This window comes from Lycium ferocissimum, chromosome 3 (genome assembly GCF_029784015.1).
Source record: "Lycium ferocissimum isolate CSIRO_LF1 chromosome 3, AGI_CSIRO_Lferr_CH_V1, whole genome shotgun sequence".
In the NCBI taxonomy this organism is placed as follows: domain Eukaryota; kingdom Viridiplantae; phylum Streptophyta; class Magnoliopsida; order Solanales; family Solanaceae; genus Lycium; species Lycium ferocissimum.
In genome coordinates, this window is record NC_081344.1 from 67,563,529 (window position 1) to 67,585,027 (window position 21,499).

At 33.9% G+C, this 21,499-nt stretch overlaps 2 protein-coding genes across 2 annotated transcripts; both read right to left on the reverse strand.

The window, feature by feature from the left end:
- Positions 1-8,045: 8,045 nt before the first annotated feature.
- LOC132051202 (cation/H(+) antiporter 15-like) lies at positions 8,046-13,034 on the reverse strand. Its single transcript, XM_059442456.1, has 3 exons — positions 12,593-13,034; positions 9,908-10,912; positions 8,046-9,437 (listed from the first exon to the last, which is right to left on the reverse strand). The coding sequence occupies exons 1-3, from the start codon at positions 12,797-12,799 to the stop codon at positions 8,265-8,267; spliced, it is 2,385 nt and encodes a 794-aa protein (XP_059298439.1). The 5' UTR covers positions 12,800-13,034; the 3' UTR covers positions 8,046-8,264.
- A 2,962-nt stretch (positions 13,035-15,996) lies between these two features.
- On the reverse strand, positions 15,997-17,385 carry LOC132049019 (uncharacterized). Its single transcript, XM_059439694.1, has one exon. It carries the CDS (start codon positions 17,383-17,385, stop codon positions 15,997-15,999), a length of 1,389 nt encoding a protein of 462 aa, XP_059295677.1.
- Between the last annotated feature and the right edge of the window lie 4,114 nt (positions 17,386-21,499).

Below are 21,499 nucleotides of genomic sequence, written 5' to 3' on the forward strand. Positions count from 1 at the left end.
CGGTCATTACACTCCTTGATGACAATAGATGCAACATGGAATAGGTATATATATGATTTTTTTATCTTACTTTTATATGTCATGCAATTAAATAGGTGGTACTTCAAGCATCAAGGGTTGTGATAATACGACCAAAATCTTTTTTTTGGTCCAACTATCCACATATTATTAAGCACAAAGCAAACAAAAGATCCAAATCACATCAACAGCCACCAGAACAAAAGAAAAAGACCAGCGCCACCTATTCTCATCTACTTCTATCTATGTTTACTCTTCACTATGCGGTTGCTCTTTGTAGTATATTCTCTATCCAAGATAGATAAGATTCATTCATCCTTAATCGTATGCCTTACTTAATCCTACAAATAAAAAAATATATATAAAAAAAAAAAACTATTATGAAAGCGACTCCTTTTTTTAATTAACTTTATGACTCAAATTTAAATTAATCGGAATTCCAAAGACCAAAGTAAATATTAAACACAGGATGAAAATCAAATCAACAAAATTATATATGCTACTCCAAACTTTAATTTATAGTAGCTTTCATCTCTTATGATAAAAAAATATTTATTTGAGTACCTTAAAATACGAAATAATTGAAGATGGATGAAGGGGATGGGGACAAAAACGCTACTACCCACATTTTCCAATCATCGATGACTTGAAAATAATTGAGCCGTACACTAATAGATGCATGTATTCTTCCAAAATTAGGCCGCATGGCGACGACTCCACGTTACAACCAAAAATAAACAAATAGATAATTAACTAAGTAATAATCACATAATAACAAAAATAGCTGGCAAATACCAATAAACAAAATAATATGGTTCAGATCTCACATGATTCCCCTCTTCACCCTCCCATCACTTCTTGTGCTTGATTTGATCGAAATTTTGATTTTACAAAATCAGAAGTAGAAAATATTGTTTCAGTCAATATAATTGGAATGCCCTGAACCTCAGATATCATTCAAAAAGAATCGATTCCTTTGTTCTTTGAAATATTTAGTTGAGTATAGTCTATACACATTTCTAGCAAATTCCTAATAGAAGAGCAATTAGTCAATTTTGAGTGAATTTAGTATCAAACGTATATCAATATGTGCGAATGCACACATATAGTATTTGTGTAAGTTTCTTTTTAAAAATGCACACTTTGGTCCCTCATCAGTTATTGATAAATTATAATTTTGGTCCTTGTAACAGTTAGTTAGTTAATCATATTTAATCTTCAATTAAGTTAGTTAGTTAATCATATTTAATCTTCAATTAATTAAACTGTGTGTTTTGGTCCTCTATGTAGAAAATATGTGATATTTAAACTATTTTTAAAACTATATTTTCCCCAAATATGGAGTAGTAGTATAGATTCTCTTCTTTCATTTTAAAGTCAATTAAATCAACCATATTACTTTGATAACGTTCTCTCTCAAATTACTCCATTGATTTAGCACTATAATAATTGGAATATAATAAATTTGTGAAGATACATCGACAACATATCAAATAACTTTGTTAAAGCTCACAACTCTCACATGCGTTGGATTCTGCGGGAACGGTGAAAATCAAAAGGACAAAAATTATAATTTATCAATATTGAAGGGACTAAAGTGCTAATTTTTTTTTTTTTTTTTTTTTTTTTTAAGAACAGTTTTGGGTTTTAGAACATCTTACATAATTTACATATTTGGTCAAGGTTCTTTGTTATTGCCTTAAGTGCAAAAATCACCCAAAGGTGTGGCCTAGTGATCATTGAAGGGGAGTTTCCAACAATTTTTTCAATAACGACATATCCGATTTGGTTGAGAAACATGAAATCTCGAAAATATTTTTGTTCAAATCTATTCATAAATAGGTCTTAGAAGTAAAGAAAGACAATCAAAAGGACAAAAATTATAATTTATCAATATTGAAACACTATAGGTGGTTTCTTCTCATCAGGTTCTTAAGTGCAAAAATCACCCCGGTGAATAGAGTTACAATTTTTTTCAATAACGATCATTGGATACTTGTGAAATCCGTTGTTGCCGGTAGCTAGGTACATGTGCATCGGGTGAATGAAATTAGTTGAGGTGCACGCAAACTATCCTGGACACTATGGTTATCAAAAAAGAAAAAAAGAGAAGCTAACAAGCATTCTTTAAGCAGTATAATTATTTTTATTGATTCCAACAACTTTGGCATTGAGATTAAAAAACAAAACAAGTATCTGTTGGGATCAAAAAGCTTGGTGAACCTGAGTTCACGGGCTTCAGCCACAATTCACAACTCATCTCACCAGTTCCCAAGGAAAGAACTTGGATTGACGCACTCAATTTGGGGATATCAATCTCCAGATTGGAGAAATTATAGTATTTTATGCATTTTGTCAATCTGACACTTAGTATCATATCTTGATTGCAGAGTGCTGATTCCAGTGACGAAATAAGAAACTCTAATAACTAATAAGGAGATTCAAAAGAAGTAATATATAAGAATGTCACGTTTGAGATTTGAACCTATAATGTAAAAAAAAATTTAAACCTCCTTTAACCGAGTTAATCTCACACATGCATGATGAAGAGAATATACCATATCGGTGACGGAAGAGAACTCTGATTTCTTATAAGGCTTGGACAATCCTCCTCTCTTTGAGCTAGCTTTTCGGGTATGAGTTAGGCTCGATGCCTAGTTTGACACTTGATCACTAGACTTCACTCAATTTATCAAAAAATGACGTCGCATATCTTCCATATCAACATTTTGACATGGTGTATGTGCCATGTCAGCTTATTTTCAAAAGTGTTTTTCTTATATCAACGATATTCTACACGCATTAATATAACTTTTTGACCAAAAAAAAATAAAAAAAAATCAATTGCAACATCTTTATTGCATGTAGCTTCGCCCCTATGACTCCATATCCCTGAATTAGCTGACACAGAAGGAGACTTTTTATGAATGAGGCCCAAAATTTAACAAATTTGGCCAAATTGGATCCATTAGAAAGAGTAGTAGGCCCAAAAGTCCACCAAAGAACCTGTTAAATGGGAATTTGGCATCTGTGGTAAGTGTCAGGCTTAATTGACATATATTGATCAAACTTTTATAAGTCGGCACAAAATGGCCATTAATTGCACTGCATGATCCATAAATCAACCCCCACATATATTTGTACTCTGTCTCTCTCTCATTTCTTCTAGCTCTCCATTACCGTGTATATCTCATCCATTTTTTCACTCTCTTTCCTTCCATCTTCTTAAATTTCTCCGATCAAAATCGAAAATTTATCATGATATATTGTGAAGTACCATGTATAGATTCTGAGAATTTGATGGAGGAGAAGAGTAACATGTATACATTCTGGTATATATTGTGAAGTACCATGTATACATACCGATATATACTATGAAGTATCATGTATACATTCTGACATATATTGTGAAGTACTATGCATACATTCTGATATATGATTGATGTGAAATACCATGTATACATTCTGGGAATTGTGAAGCACCATGTATACATTCTGAGAATTGAATATAGACAAACTTTCGGATATACATATTGTGAAGACGTCTTTAGTTCTGTATACAAATGATAAGAATGTATAAAATGTAGCACATACATAGAGTAATCCAAAATATTTATGATTAAAATTCTAATATACTAGAATTACTTTATAAATATTTAATGTTTGTTGCTATATCTCTTATGTATTTTTTGCCTATTCTGCAAAAATATACTGGGAATATTTGCCAAATAAAATGCATAAATAAACACAAACACATATATATACACACACAAAAAAATTATTATTATACTATTAAACAATGTATATTTGTTATGTATAAAAAAGTATACAAATATGATACCAAACTATGCATTAAATATGTAGAATTATAACCTTTTAAGTTTTAAAGAAAAAATTAATCTTTATCTTGATGTATTCTGACCGTAGAATATAGACGTAACATTGGATATAATTTATGGAAGATGAAGAAATTCTTCAGCGCTATAGGAGCTAATTGGCCAAAAAGTAGGAAGAAATCATTTTGAATATTTTATTTGAATGGCTTCTAGTCCAAGTAGACACCCTTGATAGAAGGATTCTATTATGGAAAATTATGTTACTATTAATTAGGGGGAAGTATTCTACTAATTTTAGAGAAAATAATATTTTGCTTAGCATGATTTTAAGAGCTGAATACAAATTTGGCTACATAATGCCATTATTTTTAAGACTACTTTTGCTAAAAACGATTTGGGTCAAAAAGATGCCAATTTTATGTAGGACTTGTGCAATTGTGTCAATTCACGTTTTGGAACCTGGCCTATACAAACGTAATGTAGGAAGGAGAAGAGGCTTATGAAGAAATCAATTTTTTGTTCGGAGTGCCCTTCAAATGCACTGATCTTTAATTTTTGCTCCTCAAAATGGTGGTCTTTGATATTTGACCATTTCGCCGATACTGTGGGGTTTGGGATTGAACCAAATTTCGCTTAAAAAAAAAAAAAAAAAAAGATAATTTCGCAAGGCAGAATTTGTAGCAAAGTTAGGTCTGTTTGGGCTAAAGTTAGGCTTTAAGGCAGAGTTTTGATATACCCAAAGGCAAAACTCTACCTTAAGATAACAAAATTCTGCTTGCAGGCAGAGTTTTGCTAATCCAAACTCTACCTTGCGATTTTTTTTTTAATTTTTGACTGAGCGGGAGTTCGAACCAAAAACCAAGAGATTCTTGCTAAGGACAAAAACTAAAGACCACCAATTTAATGGGTAAAAATTAAAGACCACCCCAAAATAAGGGCATTCCTGCGAATTGCCCCGAAGAAATTGCATGGCTTAACCTTTAAATGGGATCATTGGCACATTTGTCCCTATTTTGTGCTAGTCTTTAGTTTTGCCTCTCATAACAAACAAAAATTTTGCGGGGCATAAATTTATATATTCGCATCATAATATCCCACAAGTTATGCCTTTAAAGAACTGATGCCACACTAGGCATAAGTTCGATTGCTAAAGGGAAAAAATTAACCCCGTTTGAAGGGCAAAATTAAAGACCAGCCCATTTAAAGGGTCATTCGTGCATTCTTCCTTCAAATGAGCTCATCTTTAATTTTTGCCCTTCAAATGAGCTAATATTTAATTTTGGGAGAACAACACAAAATATCCCTAAAATGTAAAATATTTTTCCGTCCTTATCCCCTCCTAAACTAATTTCGCTTCTTACCCAATCGGCCGAAAATATTTACCCGAGTACCCCCTCGCTCAAACCTTCCTCCATGATACTATCACAGTATATTTATATATCATGATGGTATCATGGAGGACTAAGAGAAGGACTGAAGCAGTATTCCATGCTACCATCTTAGTATATTTATGTACCACAATGGTATCACGGAGGGCTGAGGAGTGTCTTATTGAAGGACTGAAGCAGTCCTCCATGATACCATCACAGTACATGTATATAAGATGATTTTTTTTTTTAATAAGAAAAGTGTATCTTTTGAATAAATGAACATGATACCATCTTAGTATTTTTATATACCATGTTGATATCATAATTTTGGAGCATTTCGGGTAAATAGTTTTGGGTGCATGAAAGGAAGAGGGGTATGGGCGGGTCATTATTTTGCTTTCAGGGGGTAGCGACGTTCTTTCCCCTTTAATCTTTGCCATTTAGCAACAAAATTATGCCTAGTGGGGCATTGGGCAAAACTCATGCAGGACATAACTTGTGGGATATTATGATACGAAAATATAAATTTATGTCTTGCGAAAAAGTTATTTGTTATGAGGGCCAAAAATTAAAGACCAGCAGAAAATAAGGGCATAAGTGCCAATGATCCGAGGCTTATGCTATGAACTTGTGTCTTATTTTCATAGTTGTTGCTTAAGAGTAATTCTCAAACCTCCCTCCTTTATTTTTCCTATTGTTTCTAAGTTGATGAACTCTTATATTCCTATATCCAATGTATGTGATTAAAATCCATCCCTACTTGAGTTTATGAAAAAAGAAAAATGTATGTGATTACACTTTTCCATATCTATAGTGCCTTAGCAACTGATGACATGTAAGGGGGCTAGTCTTAGCGGCTTAGCCTCTCAAACTTCTGCCTTGTTTATAAATAGGATGCTTTTCACGGGTGAGCCATTGCCTTGAGAGGCGAGAGCTACTAAGAATGCGTTCCAGTTAAAAATATGGAACTCGTTTTTGAAACTGTCTTTGATCTTAGTATAAAGCCAGAACTAATTGGATTTAAATTTTTAATACTAACAACGGAAAAGGGCTAAATATACCCCTGTACTATCAGAAAAGGGTTATATATACTCTTCGTTATACTTTGGGTCCAAATATACCCCTACCGTTATACTATTGGTTCAAATATACCCCTCCTCCGTTAAGTCTGTCCAAGGTGGACATCTAATCCTACATGGCACTGACATTTGATGAGGTGGATGCCACGTGGCATGCCACCTCATCGCCCCTAACCCATTTTACCCCTCCCCTCTATTTATTCTTCCACCACTAAAATTCTCTACCCCTCCATCACCATTACCGCCGGCCGCCACCATGACATCCAACTTGAAAGATGAAACTTTTAAGCCTAGTAATATTTACTTGCTATTGTGAATAGCTTAGCTAAACATTGTGAATTGTTTTTGTAGAAGTTTTATCCGATTTAGGTTAAGCACCACGTTTATGAAATTTTATCAAGATATAGGAATTGATAGCGGGGAAAACAACAGGCCGATGAAGGCCCGCCAATGGGGAAAGTATGGACCAAAAGAAAAAGGAAACTAGAGGAAATGAAAAAACGGAAGTTCTGTGCATTCATGTTTTTTCCTATTCTGTTTACATTTAGTGGAGGATGGATGCAGCCTTATTGATTGGATCCAGTTAAATCTAATAATTTTTTGATACAATTAAATTCTAAATTCAAATTCTTAAAAAGTATGGATTCAATAGAAACTAAAATTGAACTCGTTAATATCTTGCAATTATGATTGAGGGGTACGGGTTAAAGCTTGTTCATAGTGGATATCTTAGGTAGCACTAAAATTTCCTTTGTCTTAGTTGTACGAACTCATTTTATTTTTTAGATATGGAGATGGTTATAGTGGCGGTAATGGCGGTGGAGAGGAAGAAAATTTTAGTGGTGGAAGAATAAATAGAGAGGAGGGGTAAAATGGGTTAGGGCGATGATGTGGCATGCCATTTGGCATACACCTCATCAAATATCAATCTCACATAGGATTGGATGTCCACCTTGGACAAACTTAACGGTGGAGGGTATATTTGAACCAATAGTATAGCTGTAGGGGTACATTTGGACCTAAAGTATAACGAAGGGTATATATGACCCCTTTCTGATACAGGGGTATATTTGGCCCTTTTCCGTACTAACAATATAGAGATTTTAAAACTATTTGATGTATGCTGGTAGTAACATGTCATTTATCACCTTTTAGAGGTTATCGAGAATCCATACTTACTATAGAAAGTACCCGTAATTGGTTTTTAAAGACCGATTAGTGTAAAAATACTTTAAAATGTCATTGCATCAAAATTAAAACTCAAAACTAACACCAATCTTTTCAGCAACTCTAAGCCTTTTTTCTTTTGGGTATAATGGAAAATGTTAAATTGAAATATTAAAATCGTTCATAAGCTATATTATTGGAAAGTATTTGATGGGATCTGCGTGACAAAGATTACTTTGATTGTGTATTTTATTATTGGCAGTAGAAGAAAATATGAAAAAATAGTTGAAATGTTAGTTCAGCAGATAAAACAATAAAACATCACTTTAAATATAAATTTTAGTTAAATGAATTTGTGAAAGTCGTACGAAAGAGTAGTATTTGTAGAAATGGAACATTTACGATATCCTAAAAGGGAAAATTGTTGTACAAATTGGGACAAAAGGAGTATCAAACAAGTCATATTGGCCAATACATTGTTCCGACTCTTTCCAAAATTGTTGCAGCACCCGTGTTGAATCCTCAAAAAATGCACTATTTTGGAGGATTCGACACGCACCCATCGAAATATTTTGAAGAGTCTGAGCAATAGAGGTTTATACAACTATAAGTTGATCCTTCTCAAATGCGTAGACTCTTCAAGATCCATGCACCCGTCAAAATTTTTTGAAGAGCCCGAGCAACATAGGTCTATACAACTATAAGTTGACCCTTCTCAAATCTGTAGACTCTTCAGGATCCGACAAGCACCCATCGACGTTTTTGAAGAGCCTGAGCAACATAGGTCTATACAACTATAGGTCGATCCTTCTCAAATGTGTAGACTCTTCAGGATCGTGGAGTCCCCATAGTCTTGTTTGTTGCTGCACCACCAAAACTGAAGTGTCACTTTCAAAGTCTGAGGCTGCAAGTACTTCTCCTACCAACCCTAATTCACCATCCACATTATTCCTCCTTGTCAATTGTAACAAAATTGGCGAGTCTACGTGACGTCTACCAACCATAACGAGATCATAAGAACGTCCCAACGATTTAATAACTTCTAACACCTCCACACCACTTTTTACCTCTGCTTCTTGATAAGAAACTTGTTCCGAATGAAGGAATTGAAGATTGAATTCATTCAAGATTTGAGAATCAAGGACCTTACTCCGTTCCGAGCCACCAACAATATTTTCGGATGAATTACCTGATCTCGTGAAATGTATGAGTGTCATTTTTACACTAGGATGTCCGGACATTTGTTCGGCATATGACAAAGCTTCGCGATCATCTGCTCCGCCAAAGAAAAGCACCACGACCCGATATAATGAAGGTAATGTGATTGCATACCGAGATTTTTTTGTGTTTCCTCTATCCACAAGTATCCCGACTGAACAAGGAGCTTTCTCAAGTACATTCTTATTTAGATGTCTATATGCATAGGATGTTTCGACTCCTTTTTCGAAGATCCAATGCTTGTGAAAAGGGATAATGATAAGGGTTGTTCTCTTTTCTAAAGCAAGGGAGCAAACATCATTGTGCATTGTTGCATAAGGTGAGATCCCTTTGTAGCATTGTATCGTGATGAGGTCAGTGTTTTGTTGCTCAAATTTTTCGAAAGCATTGAAGATTCTTTCTGATTGCGTTGGATTCACCGATGGCTTGTCACGTTGTTGATGTGCTATGAGCACAGACGAGGCACGACCCGTTAGCTTAGTAAGATGAAGGACTACTAAACTGATGCGACTTTCTTTCGTAGGGTTAGAGACTTGAAGTAAACTGATGACTGCACGAACGTTTTCTTGGCTGTGTATGCACGCAAGTATACGAAATTCTTCGTTTTCTCTACTATGCATTATTGTCCTCCTCTTGTAGGCAATGTACCTTCTTGAAGGGTCATATAGAACTTTCACAAGAGGTGATATAACTCCTGTTATAACCACCACAGAGATTAGCATGATTGTATAGTTTTCTTCAGACATGTCCTGCATCACAAATACATTAATGAGAAGGCCAATTTCATATGTAAAAAGATCTATCATTACAACAACAGCCAAAAAAAAAAAAAAAAAAAAAAAAAACTATGAACTTCGTGTCTAATCTGTCCGCTAAATTGTTCGTAGCTAACAGAATTTTTTGATAATCCGTCGCTAAATAGGATCAGCAACTGGTTTTGTTGTTTAGTAATGTATGTTGCTCAGACTCTTCAAAATGTCGACGGGTGTGTGTCGGATCCTCCAAAAGTAGTGCATTTTTGGAGGATCCGACACAGGTGCTGCATCATTTTTGGAAGACCCGACACAAGTGCTGCAACATGTTTGGAGAGCCCCAGCATCACTGAAAAAGATACTTCTACAATCTATTTTGTGTGCAAGAATCATTTCTACATATTCCCTTCTTTGATGGTATGAACTCTATAACATTACTATCTCAAAAAAAGAGTATAGGGGCTTACTTTGTTCTGTTTGAAGTCATTCAAGAAAGCAAGTTCCATAATGCCTTTGGAGTTCATGATCAAAGCGAGAGAGAAGGCGTCTCGTAGTGGCACTCTCCAGAGAAGAAGAGGCAATATCGTTCCAATGATCTTTCCGATAAAAGCAACTAACACAACTAACTGCAGCACTCCTAAATTCTTCAACCTCACTATCGAAAAAACGTTCATTTGCAATCCACAAATGGTGAAAAACGGGGGCATAAGCAACACGGACACGAAGCAATCGAGTCTTTCAACTATTGCAGCGCCTAACGGCGGTCCATCCGGTATCACCAATCCAAAAAGAAAACATGCCACGATAGAACTAAGCCCGATCACTTCACCAGTGAAACCACACCATAATAGTAGAGCAAGGACAATAAAAATATAAACATTTTTCACAGGTTTCCCTTCTGGAGTTTGTCTAATTGCCCATAAAATTGCTGGACGAATTCCAAACACGATAACTAGAATATAAAGGCCAACAGACACAATTGACCCCAGAGTTACTCTCACCGACTTTGCCTTAGCTAACTCGAGAGCATACTTTAGACTTACAATAGTCCAATGGCAAATATCACATATAATTGAAGACGAAGAAGCTAATCGTCCGATCTCTGAGTTAAGGATCTTTAACTCATCCAGGAAGCAAGCAATGCCAGGATAAGCTGTCATAGACTGAAGAATTACTACCCTTGAAAGCAGAGTGATGAGTTCTTGATCCAAAGACAGAAACTTTTCAAGAAGAAAAGCCGTGAAGCTGGCGAGCCCAAAAGGAACAAAGAAGCCCAAAATTCCTACTGCTAAAGCTTTTCTACTAGATTTTAGAACTATACTGAGATCTATCTTAACTCCAATCTGAAAAATGAAAAGCATGAAACCGAAAACCGAGACCGTATCCAGTACTGATCTGCCTTTACTAGGAAATACTTTAGATGAAAGTTGTCCATTTTTTCCAATGACCGATGGACCGAGTATCACACCACCCTGTCAGCACAAGTTAGTAAACAAAAATGATTAATTTAATTGAGATAACTACATACTTAGGATTTCTTGTTTAACAAATACCTTGATAAAAAGGATCCAACTAGAGATAGTTATCATTAATTTATAGCATTGTGTTAAGTACATGGAAAAGTTGTATATCTAAATGCCCACGTACACGGAATAGGATCCTTTTGTTGTATTTCTTCCCTTGCTACAAAATTCTAACATGCATTTTAAGCAATAATCCCTTTTTAACTTATTACACTTCTCCATTTAACATGACATAAGAAAATAAGATAAGAATTGAACTTTTGTTGTGCTTAAGTAAAAAATGGCGAAAAAAGTTAAAGAAAACTAGCGGCTTCCTTTCCCGCCACACTTTTTGAGTTAAAAAACTCCACCATTGGTCTAATTTATAGCAACATTAGACTTTCATTTATATTTCTTCAAATCCAGCATGACATGTGTCAAGAAACGACTCATCAAAGAAAGTATAGAAAATCATGTTTTGGTAAATTCAAAGTGTCCATTTGCTGATTTGCCTAGCACTTTGTGGGTGATCACAAATTTCTTTTAATTAAATCGAACTCTAGGACTTACCCCTAACATGTAGAAGAACCAAAAAGCAAGACCCTACACATCCCTTCAAAACATAGAACAAAAGTAATTAACCAAATCGAATGAAAAACAGTTCACCAAGTTAATAGCAGATGAAAATTCGTAGAAGAACCATACTTATCGACCAACAATTACGTCTCAATACCAAACAAGTCTTTAAGAACCCTTTATATTTTTTCATTCTATTTCAACTGTTCTATTACTTTACTAAATAATTCAAGTCTGGTATAGCATGGGTAATAGACAATATTTTCCACCAAAAAGTCATTTACCGGTGTTCGATTTTGGAAAGCATTTCTATCAGACGGGAAAATGACTACCCTCACCTCTGGGCGAAAGTCATTTTCTTTACAACTATCTTATCTTTTACTAACTTCATATCGCTTGGTCTAACTAACACATAGACATTATTACTAATCCTCAATACTCAAAAGTTTCATCAAAATGTTGCCCCATTTGCTAACAGTATTATCAATCTTTAACGCATATTTGTCACTTACCAACCTAACACCAGTAAACATTTCATTTTAACTACTTCATATCGCTTGCTCTAAACACCCACATAAACATTATTATTATTTAACATTCAAAAGTTTCATTAAAACGCTATCCCATTTGCTAATTGTACTCTCAAACTTTAACACATATTTACCACTCACAACCAACAACAACATACCCAATATGATCTCACAACTGGGGTCTGGGGAGTGCCTTGTGAGAGGTAGAGAGGTAGAGAGGTTGTTTCCGATAGACCCCAGGCTCAAGAAAAGCGATTGCAAAAACAGGTTTGACAAACACAAGAGTAAAAGCAATGGTGTAAATACTGTAGAAAGGAAAGTGCTGACAACAAAAATAGTACAAATAACCCAAGTAAAAGAAACAATAGTAGTAATACAATGATACTTAGAACCATGCTCTCCCTCAAGAAAAAGAGAAATAGCTCGACTACCACTCACCAACCAAAGACCATAAAACATTGTTCAGGAAAATGACTTTCGTCGTACCAAAATGCAGTTCTTGGCAAATTATTATATAACAAAAACAATAGAAGGGAATACTCACAAGAATCTGAGAAACAATGAGGGGTTGTCCAAGAGGCTTGAGAAATGATTGGATAATACGAGTGAAAACAGAGATGAGAGAAAGTTGCAATAACAGAGAAGGAACAGAGTATTCAAGAGGATCATCTCCAACATATAAACCTTTAGAATTGATCTGATTAAATGAAGTGCATACTAAATTGGCTCTTAAGGCTGGCACATTGCTCATGATTGAAAGCCCAAATTTAAAGGCCTTTTAAATTTCAGGCCTGTATATATAACGAGATGATGTTAATGTTGCCTGATATTGATGATCGCCATTATTGTGATGAAGAAAATTGTTGTTTCATTTTGGTTAAAGATACAGAGAAATGAAGGAAAAAATTGGAAAGAGAATTAGGGGCAATGGTGCTAATGTGTGAGCACACAAGTGTGGGGGAAGCCCCACCCTGTCTCAGAGGATGGAAAAGATGTATGGAAGAGCATGAGAAGTGGAGGAAAATGAAAATGAAAAGAATATTAACCCACCTCAAAAAAAGGTAATAGGAGTAGCACTTCTAATCTTTGGGTAATTTTTTTTTTTTTTTTTTTTTTTTTTTTTTTTCCCACTCTATCTGGCTTATTGGGGTTCAACTAAATTCGGATTCATGCCAGAAAATTCGACATTGAAGGTAAACCGCTCCCTAACAAATGTGATTTTCTACCCAATAGGGCTCGAACTCGAGACTTCTGCTTAAGAATGAAAAAGTACTTATCACTTAACCACAATCCTTGTTGGCTGGGTAGATTTTATTTTTGATCTCTCATATACGACTAAACACATTTAGCTTTTAATAGATTTTTGATCTTTTTTATAAGAAACAATGTTACATTTAGACTATTTTAGAACTGTAGTACCTTCACATATGAAGAAAAAGATACAAACTTGACATATATAATTCATGGATAGTCCAATGATTTCTTAGTATATAAGTTATAACTCGTTATATTTGTAATGAGTTAAAGGAGTCAAAAGCGCACATTTCAAATATAATACATAACTTAAATTAACATCTTAAATTCTACGGTTATTTGGTATTTTGAATTTCATATTATGGTGATATACTCTTGCTATAATCTCTTTTACTCACAATTTGCTGTTGTAACGCTTTGAATCTATGCATAGCTGAGAACAATTTAAAGTTACAATCCGTGGTGAAATAAGAGGAGAAAATATGTTTGACCCTTTTGTCCACCCTCTTTCTCTTTGATGAACTGGAGAGACAAGTGTGCTTTATTAACCAAGTAGTTGACAATTGGATTTGCTTATTTTCTGGTGTTTCTTCAGTAACAAATGCATGCTTGAAGCTCAAAGCTGGAAAGGAAAGGATACCAGCTTGTACATCCAAGGGTGTACAAGCTTCTGAGATAAAGGAGACAGAACTTCTGATAAATAACCACAAATTCGTGCAATTCTTTTTCCTTTACTGATAACTTTGGTGTTTGAGTCAGTTTGTGCGCACATCACGTCATTTTTATAATGACGATGTTTGAGTCAATTTGCGTGCGCCTAGACCATTCCATAGAACTCGTGCAATTCTTTCCAACTCATGTATCTTTGCTTTCTGCTTTCCGCATAGAACTTTTTCTTTGGATTACCACTAAAATCTTGCTTTAAATTTGATGATCCTTGGGTCCATGTTAACCAAAAGGGGGGTTCAAAATCTGTCAATTCTCTATACTATTACCTATACGTTAAAGTTTAGACATGTCGTTAAATCTCAATTAAACATCCAACCATAAGGTCGAGAAAATAGTTCGCTCGATCCACTAGGTTCCACCAATACAGGAATCAACTGTCTTTCTTCCAATATACAAGTCGTTCTAGGGATACGATTGAATATTTTGTAACAGGGAGATTTTGGTCCGGGTCAAAAGAAACAAAGACTATGTCAATTTGTAATGGACTTAACTTAGACAGTATACACGATAGTTTGAAACGTTTTACACTTTTTTTAAAGGGATAAGGCATCATTACCCCCCTCACCTAGTAGCGTTTTTGCTACGACACCTTACCTAATGTTTGGTCCTATCACCCCTTTAAACTATTTAAAATCGTAATATTTTCGATGCCCACTCTCATATGGGAGAGACATACACTCTCCTTGCCACATGTGCATTTATTTTTATTTTTTTAATATTCAGCTTACGTGTCAATTTTTAAGAATAAAAAAATAAAAAACTGATTTTTCTTTTACAAAATTTATTTTTGTGAATTAAAAAACTGATTTTTCTTTTAAAAATTTATTTTTAAAACCTGTTTTAAAAACAAAAAAAAAAAACTGAAAACGAGAATTTCAAAAAAATGATTTTTCTTTTAAAAAATTTATTTTTGTGAAAACGCGGATTTTTCTTTTAAAAAATTTATTTTTAAACCCGTTTTAAAAATTGAAAAGAATTAAAAAACTCATTTTTCTTTTAAAAATTCATTTTTAAAACCCAGAAAATGCGAATTAAAAACTGATTTTTCTTTAAAATATGGAAAAATGGATTTGTTAATAATATGGAAAGCTTGATTATTTTTTTTAAAATGTCTTAAAAGATCTTGATTTTCATGATTTCATTTTCTTGGACACTTTTATTTTTCAAAAAAAATCCGGAAAAAGTGTTTTTCTTGTCAAAATTTGAAAAAAAAACTGATTTTTTATAAAATTTTGAAAAAATTAATTATTTTTTAAAATGTGAAAAACTATATTTATATTCATATTTTAAGAAAATACAAATTTTTAAGAAAAAATTAAGTTTTTCGCTTTTTATGTTTTCACTCTTCAAAGAGAGCGAAACACACTCTCCTTGCACACGCATTTAGGGGGTAAAATATTACGGTTTTAAATAGTTTAACTGTTTTTTTTAAAAGAACTTCTTACAGTAGCGTGGTAATTTAATGTGTTACAGTAGGATAAACGCTTTGTTTTTCAGGTTACCAATCTCATGTAGTATGAATAGTTACTGTATATCAAAAAAAAAAAAAACTAGTTACTGTATAAAAAGGTAAGCTCATTGGTAATTCATGCCAAAATACTTGCAGGCAACAACCAATTTCTACAAGACCGAACATGATAGCATTTAACTTGTCTCTTATCCAATTTCACTGCTTTCACTTTTGACAGATGAATCAATATGAAAAATGTACACAAAGAATACTTGGCTTTAGGTGTTAGTTACAATTCACCAATCACCACCATTGATGCACTAGAATCCCAATATCCCTAATAACAGAAAACATTCCTAAACAACAACCAAATTTCTGCAAGACATGATTGCATTTAACTTGTCTGTTATATCCAATTGGTACTACTTTCACTTTTGACAGATGAATCAATACAGAAAACGTACACAAAGAATCAAAGAATACTTGGCTTTATGGGTTACTGGAAAGTAAACAATTCACCACCATTGATGCACTAGAATCCCAATATCTCTAAGAGAAGTAAACAACTCTAAACACTGTGTATATGTCTTGTCATATTTTGTACTCCTTTTACCAGGACAACACCTTTGCCATCTATTATAATGACATTCAAGAAACAACTCATCAATCAAACAAATCGCACCACTCTCAATCAACTTTTTTACCAAATGGAATTCAGTCCCTTCCACATCCATTTTCACAACCAAATAATCCCTCGCCTCAACCAAACTCATCAACCATCCAGCAAAATCAAACCCCAAAATCTTATCTGAATCCCCTAAAAAATTCAACGACGATTGTGCTGATTGTACCCTCCCCATCCCTCGACCCTTCTCCACATTCTTCCTAGTTTGTTCACGCGTTATCTCAAAAAACAACGTCTCGTTCCTCAACCAAGCTGCATATGGCAAAATATGAACACCCTTTTTTCTATACTCGTCGTGAAATTCCTTATCAGCTTCAATCGCGTATACCTCAAACGTTTTATTCTGATTCGGATACTGTCTATTAAACCAACTACCAATACTTGAACTATAACTCCTTGCACCAACATCAACATAAATGTACCTATTTTTAAAACTTATATCAACCATTGAAGACAAATGCTTCACATTTCTTAAATTCCTCTTAAATGTAACCCAAGGTTTCAATGGTTCTTTTACAATTATACCCTCCGCTTTTTGAATTAATTCCCTTTTATACTCAGGGACAACACAGTAATTTCTCAATTTCTTAGATTCGAGTCCAGTCACCTTATTTTTCTGGAAAATAACTTGGCGAATGGGTGCCTGCCACGTGTCAAAACTGTCAATGTCACGTGCTCTAACCAACTTACAGTTATCAAACAACTGAATTAACGAATTGAGACTGTAACTATCTTTGGAAAGTGTGTGAATTACCAAAATACCCTCAGGTTTCAACGTTCTAGAAACTTCTTTAGCAAATTCAACGGGTTTTTCCGATCTATCAAGTACTCCATTTCCGGCGAACTCAAAATCAAAAGTGTTATCATCGAACGGCTGTAATGATCTGTGTGAAATACCGATGGTATCGACGACTCCGATATCGATCAACGCTGCCACGTCATCGCCGGTTAGGGTTTCGATACAGAGAGATTGTGAATTTGGAGAGAGAAATCCGTCGGCGATTAGATCATCGAAAACGGAGTAGTAGTAGTTCCGGTGGCCGGCGCCGGAGATGTCGCCGGAGATGGAATTGGTTAGGGTTAGGGTTAGGGTTTGAGGTGATTTGTTGTTTTTGACGGTGAAGATGTAAGCGAAGCGAGCGAGGAACACGAGAACTATGAAGGAGATGAGTCGTACTAGAATATTGCTCAAGAAGTTTGGGTTACGTGACGACTCCATTGAAGGTATTGACGAATTTGTATTGAAAATGTGTGTTGGGCTTTTGTGGGGTTGGGGAAGTCATTATAAGGGTTCAATATTTTGATTTGGGCCTCTAAATTAAACCCATTCGTCTATTTCACAAAGGAAGAAGACATTTTTTTGCACAAATTGACTTTCAAAGGCGCTGGTCTTTAATTTTTGTCCCTCGAATTGTTGGTTTTAAATTTTTGTCCCACCGAAAATATCCGAGGTTCTAGGTTTGAATCACGGCTCAGTAAAAAAAATAAACAATTTCGCAAGGCAAGGCTTTGCAAAAATTCTGGCTTAAGGAAAAAAGTTTGCCTTGCGAAATTTTGCAAGGAATTTTTTTTTTTTTTTACTTTGTTGGAATTCTACAAAAGTTAGGTCTGTCCGAATAAGCCTAGTTTTGCTACGAAATTCTGCCGTACGAATTTATTTATTTTTTGATTGAGCCAGGGTTTGAACCCAGAACCACGGGGTATTTTAAACCAAGGACAAAAGTTAAAGACCAACAATTTGAGGGGAAAAAATTAAACACCACCCCCAATAAGGCAATCGTGCAAATTGGCCGGAAGAAAATAGCACGGTTTTCCCTTCAAATGGGTTTTGGTCTTTAATTTTTGTCCTTTAATGAGTTGGTCTTTAATTTCTGTCCTTCAAAATAGAACTTATTCCTAGCGGAGCATAAATTGTTTAAGAAATCCGGCATAATTTATGAGATACTATCAATCAAAAATATAAACTTATGCCCACAATAAAATTGTTTGTCTTGAGGGAAAAAAATTAAAGACCATCACAAAATAGGGTCAAAAGTGCAAATGACCCCACAGTTTGCCATTCAGTACGGGTTGGTCTTTAATATTTGCCCTTAAAAATTGAACTTATGCCTAACGGGACATAAATTTGTAAGAGTGCAGGACATAACTTGTGAGATATTATAATGTAAAAGTATAAACTTATCTTTCCGCGAAAAAGTTGTTTGTCTTGAGGTGTAGAAATTAAAGACCAGCACAAAATAGGCACAAAAGTGCAAATGACACGGAATTTTACAGGGGAAGTGCTCAATAACCGATTTTGAGACCATTGTTTAAGCTGTACTTTAATTTCAGCTTTTCGTTTTCCTTTTTTGTTTGCAAATTTACCTACTTTAGACATAACTTCAAATATATATGATTGAAGTAGTTAAATTTTGCGCCTAAAATAGCAACTTCAAATGCACACGTCTTAAAATGCATGCAAATACGCCCACTTCGTAAGTGTTATATAATGCATTTAAGACGTGTGTTATCTAATTTACATTAAGACGTGTGTGTGCCATACATGTTGACGGAGTACAATCAATTTTTACATTACAATGACGTCACCTCTCTAGAAATTAAAGACCAGCACAAAAGAGCAAATGACACAGGGAATTTTAAGATGAACTTAAGACATGTCTTTAATTTCAGCTTTTCGTTTTCCTTTTTTGTTTGACTACTTTAGTCATAACTTCAAATATAAATGATTGAAGTAGTTAAATTTTGCGCCTAAAATAGCAACTTCAAACTCACACGTCTTAAAATGCATGCAAATACGCCCACTTCATAAGTGTTATATGATGCATTTAAGACGTGTGTGTCTGAAGTACAACCAATTTTTTACATTCACTTAAGAAGCACACACATGACATGTGTGCCATACATGCAATGGCGTAACCTCTCTAGATACTTATTGGCTTAATATATAGGTAGCTCACCTCTCTAGATATATTGACTCAATATATATTTTATTGCTAGAATATTTCATTGACACTCGAACTAATCCATGTTTCAAGTAAATACCTCAACTCCTAATATAATGTTTCAATTAGACACTTTCGGTTCAAGTTGTGAAAATTTATTTTTGTGTGTTTTCATTTATCTATTAGGTATTTAAGTTAAACACACAAAATATATCAATCTCCTTTAATTACACGCATTCATCTCAATAAGCCGTAAGAGCCAGTCAACTCATTTTATTGGTACACGTTTAAGTGTTGTATTGATGTTTCTTCTTCTTTTTCTTTTCTCTTTTGCCTATTTATTTGATTACCAACCTTGAGATTGAAGACTATTTAAGTTTACAACTTGACACAAGAAAATAAAAAAAAAATGAAAACAAAAGGAAAAAAAGAAGAAGAAAGAAAACCTCTAGCGCTGACTAGTACATAAAAATATTTCCATCCAAGAAGTTATTTTCAATAACAGAACAGGGACATTACTTTAATAATTTCATTGAAACTAATTAATGAGCCATGTGATGATGACTTGCTAATATAGACAGCGTCTGGCTACATTAGTTATGTCGATCAATGATTACTTTTAATATATCAAATATATAGATTTAAACATACACGCTAATTGCTAAGATCATTCTAAAATATAGGTGGTATTCTTGAATGATACAGAAACTTATTATTTGACTTACATGAACACACATATTAGAGTCGTATTAAACTGATCGTGTTTATTAGTTTTACATGAATAAAATCTCAGTACTTAAAATAATATTTCTTTTTTGTATTTTTCCATACTAGGCAAAAAGGATCATTTAACAATCTGGACACCATAGGCCCCAATATGAACGCTTTGACCTTCTAAATACATTTTTTCATCAGAGTAGTTTGTAAGAAGTATATCATGAATTGATTACCTTTTTTTATTTGGGACAAGGGGTTCTTGAGTTGGTTAGTTCTGGATTTTTTAAAGAAGAAGTGGTACAATATTGGTCGTTCAAGCAATTCCATGTATGATAATAGTATAATAGAACTATATTACTAAACTAGAATTTTTAAGGATTTGTATTCCCATTCAATATTCGGTATCTAATTCGGATTCTTACCACACAAGACCCGGAAGTATTCCTTAATTACTAGAAATTTCTTTATTCCTGTATAATCCAATCGAAACCTATAGTTAAGGGATGGAGATTCGTCCGTCCCATTATACTCATAGGTGCCAAATAATTAACAGAAAGACAAAACTGAAATTATAAATTTGACTCCGTCAACCATTATGATAAACCAAATTGATTGCAAGAAAACCAACCACTTACTTTGCAAAAAAAATACTTTTTTGTTTCATTTTATATGACGTTATTATTATCTAAGAGTACAAAAAAAGCCCATTAAATGCAATCAGGCATGAAGTTATGGTTATTTCTGATCTGATTATATCTCAAACAGGGACAAGTTGGAGAATCACTCTATTTTTTTGTCTTGTTTATATGGTACCATCCTTTTTGTATGTACGAAAAATCAGTACATAAACTTTAATTAGCTTCTTATTTAATGGCACAGACTTGCATGTACGCAAAATCAGTACATAGACTTAACTGCGGTCAAAGGCAAATGCCAGCTTCCCACACGTGCACTGACCTATTTTCTTGAATTATGGGTGTTTTTCTATGTGAAATCGGAAATGACTAAACGCAAAACAAGGATAAATAACTTACATATATGGGCAATGCAATGAAATGTTTTCATAACATAAGTTGAGTCGTCTAACCTATTGTAAATGAGTTAATGGTAAAAACACACATAAATTATCACTTTTTTGCGAGTTTTATATCTCGATTATCCATTGTTTATTTTACCTATTTAAATTAGTTATCACTCCTTTTGTATTGAAACACACATTGATACTGAGTTGACCTTCACGTGCTTGTTGTCGGTTGATTTTAAATATTTGACAAACTTAGAATCGAGGTGTGTTTTAATACAAAGGGAGTAATAGTTTAGGTAGTTAAAGAAATTATAGATAATTGAGGTATGAAAGTCGCGAATAAATGATAGTTTAAATGTGTTTTTGACCATTTTTGTTATGTCTGAGCACTTGTAATTACTTTTTAAAGTAATTCAATTGGATAAATACTTATCAATAAAATCGCACAAACAAACAAAAAAAAAGCCATCAAAACAACAATTTCCAAATAAAAGTTATTTCCTCATCTAACATCCAACACGTTCATAGCTAGAGATGCAAACCAAAAAAAAAGATGCAATTTAATTATATTTAAAGGTTTAAGCCGATATCTCGATTATATAAAAACTTAGATTTGTGAAAAATCACTAAAACTTCAATAAGAATCAAAT

Coding starts and splice junctions, on each gene's coding strand:
- LOC132051202 (XM_059442456.1), bottom strand. CDS start 12,799: ATGAGCAATGTGCCAGCCTTAAGAGCCAATTTAGTATGCACTTCATTT. Junction 10,913..12,592: donor TCATTGTTTCTCAGATTCTT/GTGAGTATTCCC, acceptor TTGTGCTGACAG/GGTGGTGTGATACTCGGTCC. Junction 9,438..9,907: donor ATGACTTCAAACAGAACAAA/GTAAGCCCCTAT, acceptor TTTGTGATGCAG/GACATGTCTGAAGAAAACTA.
- LOC132049019 (XM_059439694.1), bottom strand. CDS start 17,385: ATGGAGTCGTCACGTAACCCAAACTTCTTGAGCAATATTCTAGTACGA.